Source organism: Trachurus japonicus, chromosome 24, assembly GCF_045865225.1.
Source record: "Trachurus japonicus isolate A0001 chromosome 24, Traja_1.0".
In the NCBI taxonomy this organism is placed as follows: Eukaryota; Metazoa; Chordata; class Actinopteri; order Carangiformes; family Carangidae; genus Trachurus; species Trachurus japonicus.
The window spans coordinates 18,172,353-18,179,342 of NC_140930.1; the positions used below are offsets into that span (position 1 = coordinate 18,172,353).

At 40.3% G+C, this 6,990-nt stretch overlaps 1 protein-coding gene across 4 annotated transcripts in view; it reads left to right on the top strand.

Annotated features, from left to right (window-relative positions):
• The window catches only part of LOC146961830 (low density lipoprotein receptor adapter protein 1), a 93,939-nt gene that overhangs the window by 41,547 nt on the left and 45,402 nt on the right, over positions 1-6,990 (top strand). The window contains exon 9 of one of the 4 annotated variants that reach the window (XM_085771419.1): positions 330-523. The exons of the other annotated variants lie outside the window; for them this stretch is intronic. Within the exon in view, the coding sequence (XP_085627545.1) occupies positions 330-387 (58 nt within the window). The 3' untranslated portion in view covers positions 388-523. Of the gene's footprint in view, positions 1-329; positions 524-6,990 lie in introns of those variants that run through there. 4 annotated transcript variants of the gene reach the window in all.

Below are 6,990 nucleotides of genomic sequence, written 5' to 3' on the forward strand. Positions count from 1 at the left end.
CGGGAGGTAGCAGAGGCCCTGTGTTGTTGTCATGACACCCGCTGCAGAATAATTGGATGGCTTATCAGGTTATGCCACGAAGCTTAATTTCATTGTTTCGTTCCTGACTGGCAGAAAATACCAGCTCGGTTACATCTTTTTCTTCTTTTTTTTGGAAAGAAAGCTCTGTGTTATGTTTAGACATCACAAATACCTGCCAGCATGTCTATGGATGATCTGTTCAGCCATGTTTGCTTTGGAGTATTGACTGTCCAAGATCGAGGTTAGCAGGATGCGCTGTCAGAGCAACAATTTAGCCATTTTTTCCTCTCCGACATCTTTCCTCAGAGAAATTATTTCTGCAACATTTTCTCTCCTTTTCTTCTCCATCATCGACTGACTGATTGATTCATGTGCGGACGCCTCTGTATTTGCTGATTCAGTGCTATCCAGTGATATTTGGAGATGGGCTGTTGTCCAGATACTCTCTGGCTCAGAATTGGTTTTCAATAATGACAGCCAACAAACAAGAGTTTTGAAAAGCGAATGACAAACAAATATTGGCTCTGTTTGGACCCAGCTTCACCAGAAGCTGCATTATTATCAAATGCATGTGGAAGAGAATTGGGTGATGGTACTAAACAATCTATAAATAGCACTTTTAGATATTGTAATTATTGGAGATACAGTTTTCAACCAGTTTCTTCCCATTGTAATTGATTTTAAAACAAAACCCCAATGTAATATCATTTGATTTTTGAAGCCAAGCGCATCTAAATCACTTTGGATCCTCTGAGAATTGAACAAAAGCCTTGTTGTAAATTATTTAATGGCACAGATCTCCAAGAGTTTTCTGTCACTTGGAGAGCAAACTGTATGCATAACATTGATGTGGGCAGATACCCAGCAAATCTTGAATGGTTATGCTTTGGCATAAGCTGAGAGTTTTCTGTGCAGGAGGAGGGCAGACCTGCACTTGGAGGTATGACAAGCCAATTTGAGTGCACTGAATACAAATCACCCAGTGAGGCTCAGAGGCTTGGAAACATTTGAGGCTTGTAACAAAAAAAAAAAAAAAGATGAAAATCATCAACTGGAAAAAAGAGGGACAATTTCCACATAATGAACCACTGACGTTTACAATATCAGTTTACTTTTCAAAGAAGGTGCTTATTTTCTATCTATGCAATCTGTGGGTTTCCAGCCGTGTTGTGATATGAGGATGATAATGATGATGATGATGATGATGAATAAACCACAAGCAGTTGTCCTAAACCATGTAAAGATTTGTACAGAATTTGGTAACTGTTCTGGTTTGTTACATATTTATGCATAATAAATGACTTTGTACAAATATTTCATCGTATTGACCTTTTTTTTTTCTTCATAAAATGGAATCCACACATCTCCATGCAGTTCTGATTACAAAGACGGCGGTTTTTGTGGGAAAGCACTTTGATTCCAAAAATTACAAACCATTTACAAAAACAGCCGACTAAACAGCTCAATGTAGAAACGTGGGAGCCAAAAACTAAATGTTAAAAGTGTGTTTTTCAGTTTTTTCTGTCGACGTGACCAGAATATTTCAGTCCAAACGTGAAATTGAACTTACTGTACAGCGTTTTTCTCTCAAAACATTTCCCAGCTCGCTGTGGTTGAACAAAAGCAAGGACGTTCTCTTGTTTGACTTCTCTGACTGACACAAACACATCGATGTGTCAGTTGACTCAGGCCGCTGCTTTTGCCTGATTGAAAAGTCAGGAGTTCTGCTGTGAGAATTTACATGTTGATGCACCTGATACAATATTTATACCTGAGCAGCTGTGATGCTGCTGGGGAGGGGTTTATTGCAGTATGTTGAAAGTGACAGGTGAACAGTGATGTGTGCCATCTGCAGTGAAATGTATTACAGTGATTTACAGTGAATGGACTTTGTCAACGTGTCATCTTTTGAGGGGCTCTGGTCACATAAAAGGTAAATGAATGACATCATTGTTAGTACCTGGTGATCTGATGTATGTTCATGTAGCTACCTGTAGTTAACATTTAATTGTGGTTCTTCAGAGGAAATTAATGAGGAGGAAGTCATGAGAGAAAATGTGACCTCAGCACTGTGTCTCACTCTTGTGCACTGTGTCCACCTGAGCTAGACGGGTTAACCTTGAAAAAGTGCTTTAAAGTACTAAATAATTATTTATAAGTGCAGTAGCAACATTTCCCTCAGAGGCTGGTTTTTCGCAGAAGCAAATATCAGTTTAATTTCTACAGTCATGGATGCTGCATCATGGCCGGGTGCCTCCAATCTTGTTGTCAGACTGTGCAGAACTAACAGCAGGGGCAGGGAGAAACAGCTCTGCTACACAGAGTAGATTTTGAAAAGCGCCTGACGCCTGTAAAGATCACTCTCAGGTCTCAGACACGAGTAATTTAAGGGTTACAGAAGCTTAGTATAACAGCTTTTCCCTTGGATGGATGTTTAGAAGCAAAACTATATTTTACATTTTCTATTCTACTCTGACCACTTTAATCCACATGTAATCTGTTAGTGAGTTGGAGCCTCAGCTGCATTCAAGGATCACTCATGACCACCATGAGCTGCTGCAGGCCAAACACCCAAATATATGTTAAAGTGCCTTCAAAAAGTGATATTTCCATAATATGTCCCCTTGAACAGTGACCTAAATGACTGAGACTGAGATGCTTAAAGGGATATTTCGGCATAAATTAAACGGTTTATAAAGTATCTTTTGTTGTTGTTGTCAAACTGCATAATAAACTCAGCTGTGTTGTCCCCTCTGTGATGTCTGCTTGTTACTGCCATGGTTAGGTAGTCCGCTGGCGTGGAGGCGATTAGGCTACTGTGTAGAGTCCTGCAGCTCAAGGATGAAAATGTGTGATTATTAGGGGAGAGTGGGGTAAGATGAGCCAGTGGGTAAGTTGACCCACCCCTTGTTTCTAGGAAACTAGGAAAAAGTTAGCATTTGACCAAATATTTGGGAGGCAGGCATCATTTCATGGAGTCTGTGAAGATTAGAACCACGTGAGTAAAGTGGTTTAACATTTATGACCAAAAAAAATCATTTTTCACTCTCGAGAGTGAATTTTGTCGATCATAAGTTTCATGAGAATTGTGTTTAGACCAAAAGAGATGATTGCAAATTTGTTTTATACTGTACATGGGTTGTGGTATCTATGAGCTACAACATGAGGTAGTAAACCTTGCATGAAACTGCACCATTTTAGCTGTGAGAGCAATAAACCCAAGCTAAGGTAGCTGTGGGGTAAGTTGATCCATTTGGCCAGGGGTAAGTTGAGCCACCTATCCTATACACTTAATGAATGCATTTTGGCTGTAGGCTATATGTCCAAATGATTAAATCAAGATTCTGTATGTTTGTGATTACAGTAAGAATGTTCCTATAAACAGGAAAAGTTTTTTATAGTGTGCCAAACTTTACTTTCAAAGAAAAATATCTGGGATTCTTCCCAAGATGCCATGTAATTGCAAAACTCCCCAAATCTCAGTGAGTTGGTGGCTCAGCAGGAAGTCCCTGCAGTTTGTGTTCATCTGTAGCCTGGACAGATGAAATATTAAGTAGGAAAGGGGGAGGTAGGAGATGGATGGAAGAAGGGAGGGTTGATCAATTTACCCCACTCCTATGGTCAATTTACCCCATTCATGGGGTAAATTTAAGTCACAAGACCACTTTTTTTGAACATGCTATATTTTAAAAACAGTTATATTTACACTCATTCTGTTAATTTGTAGGGATGCAAAACACCCTGAAATATATGCAGATGTGTTAGTTAGCAACAAAACTATATTTGTCTTGATGTACTAGTGATCCTGAATACAAAAAGTGGCTCAATTTACCCCACTCTCCCCTACTCCATGCAATGCAGTCAAAGTTCCTATGTATCTTGCCTATCAGTTTCTAAAAGTTATTATCGAGTGTTCACAGGGAAATGAACGGAATTGGGCATTTCTAACTTTAGATATTTGCGGGAGAAAATCACGTAAACAAGCGCGAGATTAGACGTGACGTCACACGCAAGATTAGGACGACGTTTGTTGCCGGAAGAGACTGACTGTAAAATAGTGAAGCAGACATCACAGAGGGGACAACACGGCTGAGTTTATGCAGTTTGAGAACAACGACGACTGTTTTATTTTCGATGGGCGCCAGTTTGAGACCGAGTTTACCGAAGACGGACTGAAGGAAATGGAGAAAAGTGAAAGAGGGAGAGATGCCGGTGGCGTCTATGTGCTGGACCTGGGAGAATCAAGTGGTCATGTGTGGTCACTGCCTGACCATGGTCGCTGAAACTTTGTTTGTGCTGCCAGTCGGACTCGGACGTGTTTCGTCAGTGCCTGGACACTATGCTGGACGCGGAAAGTTGCTGTATAACTGGAGGAGAGTGGGTGAGTTGTTTTCGTCTCTTTTCAATAGAAACCAGGCAAAGCTAACAGAAGCTTGATGCCTCGTATTATGTGCTGGGACCCTGTTTGTACTGTTGATTTTGTTTGGTGCTGTTGTTCTGAGCATTATTTGTGGCTATGAATGGCTTTTTGATCGCGGTTTGCGCGTGGAGAAATAGTCTGCGATGTTTGATGGTGCGGTCATTGCTAAAATTGCTACAACTATCTATGCAACTAGAGAAGCTAGCTCGGTTAGCATCTCTCGAGGGGGGGTTCTGTCATGGTGCGTTGGACCATGGGTTAAGCCTTCACACAACTTGTAGGCTGTGTTTGTACACTGTGGTACACTAGGTTTTAAAATGTTGTGGATATTGGCTTTATTTTGATCATTGCATTTGATCTCTTTGAGACCCTGATTCAGTGACAAGACTGTGGCCGCGTGTGTATGTCATGCCAGCAGAGTTCAGCCTTGTTTCAGTGAGACATTTTTTTGTGCAATTTAAAAAAAAAAAACATTTTGAAGAGCAGGAATGAAGAATGAGAATAACTATAATCGGTAGGATTTTCTGTTATGGCAGCAGTGGACATCTGGACGGAGACTTTATATGTAGGTCAAATAAAATGGGGAACATGATCTCACACATTTTCCCATCACAAAGTAAAGACTTTATAATTCACTCGATGCTAAATCAGGAATTTCTGTTTAACTTTGGGGCAATATGTTCATTATTAATGTCTAATTTGTCCACAGTGTCCTGGGATCTGAAAATGAACAGCTCATTTAGTATTCACAAGTGTGTAATTAATTGCTAATTGGCTATTTAACACAATTTTGGAATGGCCAATTAGCTACTGATAAGGTGTCCCACACTTCCCTAACGGCTTAATACTATGTTGCTAATGGTTGCAACCGTTTGATATTGAGACTCTATTGAAAGTTGCTCATGAAGGTCAGATACACTGATATTTATAACCACAGCAGCTTATGGACAGCTGTGGATGGACATTTAGTAGACTGCTGTGCACCATGTGAGATCCAGTTTCTGCCATATGGTAGGCTATATGGTATGGTATAACTGCCATGTAAAAGCAGATTGGGACATTTTTCATTTACTAAAAGAAACTGGTCAGTGGTCACATTTATAAAAACTGAATTTTAGGCCCAGTAGTCGCAGTGTTCAACTTTAACAATCCTTTAATTCATCTCTTCTTTCTGCTCCATTACCCAGGCACAAATACATGAAGCACAGAGGAGGCTGCTGGTACAGTATTGCCCCCATGGAAACATGTAGCCAATAATGAAAGTAGCTTCCTATGCAGACCCTGTATTTATTTATAGACACAGTACATACTGTACGTGGGCCTTGATCTCAGAATTATATCTAAAATCTAACCAAAGCTAAATTCAGCCGTAACAACAGCTCATAAATCAACAGAGGGACTAATGGAAAGAAGTCTGCAGTGCTGCAAAGACACTGAGTTAGGATGAGGTATTATCAATTAATCCCTAAAAAGCAGTATTCTACGGATTATTTTAAGATGAGCTATATTCTTAGATACTTCAGTGTAATTACATTTTTGATGAGCTACATTCTAGTTTAAATACCAGGTGAAGTGGCTTATTAAACTAGTTCTGTAAAGTGTCTGGATGAATGTAGCTGTTATTGGTGACACAACTGTGGTTTTTAGATTTTACGACTGCTGTTTATTCCCTATGAGAGGTTGTGTTACTGAGAGAAGCGAGCAAATAGACACAGTGGCTTCATACAAACATGTTTGTTACCACTGGGAAAATACATCTAATCTGTGATGAGCCCCACTCTCATGGTTTTTTCATTGATCTTTTACGCTGGTAGAATCACACAGCCGCCCATGAAGATGACTCAAGAGCCAGGCGCTTTTTCTTTTTTTTTTTTCTTTTTTTTACAAGACATGAGTTTATCTTCTCAAACAATCAGTGCCAGTTATCCCTTACATCAAAACACAATCCCACGTCTATCAGCTACTCCCTGTGGCCTCAAACCAACACTATGACTCAGGAAACAGGATTTATAGTATGTTGCTATATGAACCTGCAGGCACCTTGTGTCATATCATTGCGGACAGGGCTATTACCTTTTTTTCACTTTTAAAGGGATAGTTCACCCTAGAATGATATTTCGCTCATTATCTACTCACCCTCATGTTGACTAAGGGCTGGAAGAAGTTTCAGAGTCCACCGTCCCTTCTCGGAGTTACAGGGGGTCTTGGCGTAGCAGTGCATTTCAATGCAACGGTTGCGAAGGGACACCAGAGCTCTTCGTAAAAAAACACACACAAAAAAACATCCAAATACCTCCATGATGCTCGTATGTAATGTCCGTCTTGTGCTGAAGCCCCAAATTGCGTAATTGTCCCGAAAAAAATTAAATAAGTCTATATTTTAAGCTTGTTTGTAGTGGAAGCTTCTCGAAGCTCCTCTTCCTGGTCCGTCCAAATCTCGCGTGATTCGCAGTAACCGCACTGACGCCGGCGCAAATCACGCGAGATTTGGACGGACCAGGAAGAGGAGCTTCGAGAAGCTTCCGCTACAAACAAGCTTAAAATATAGA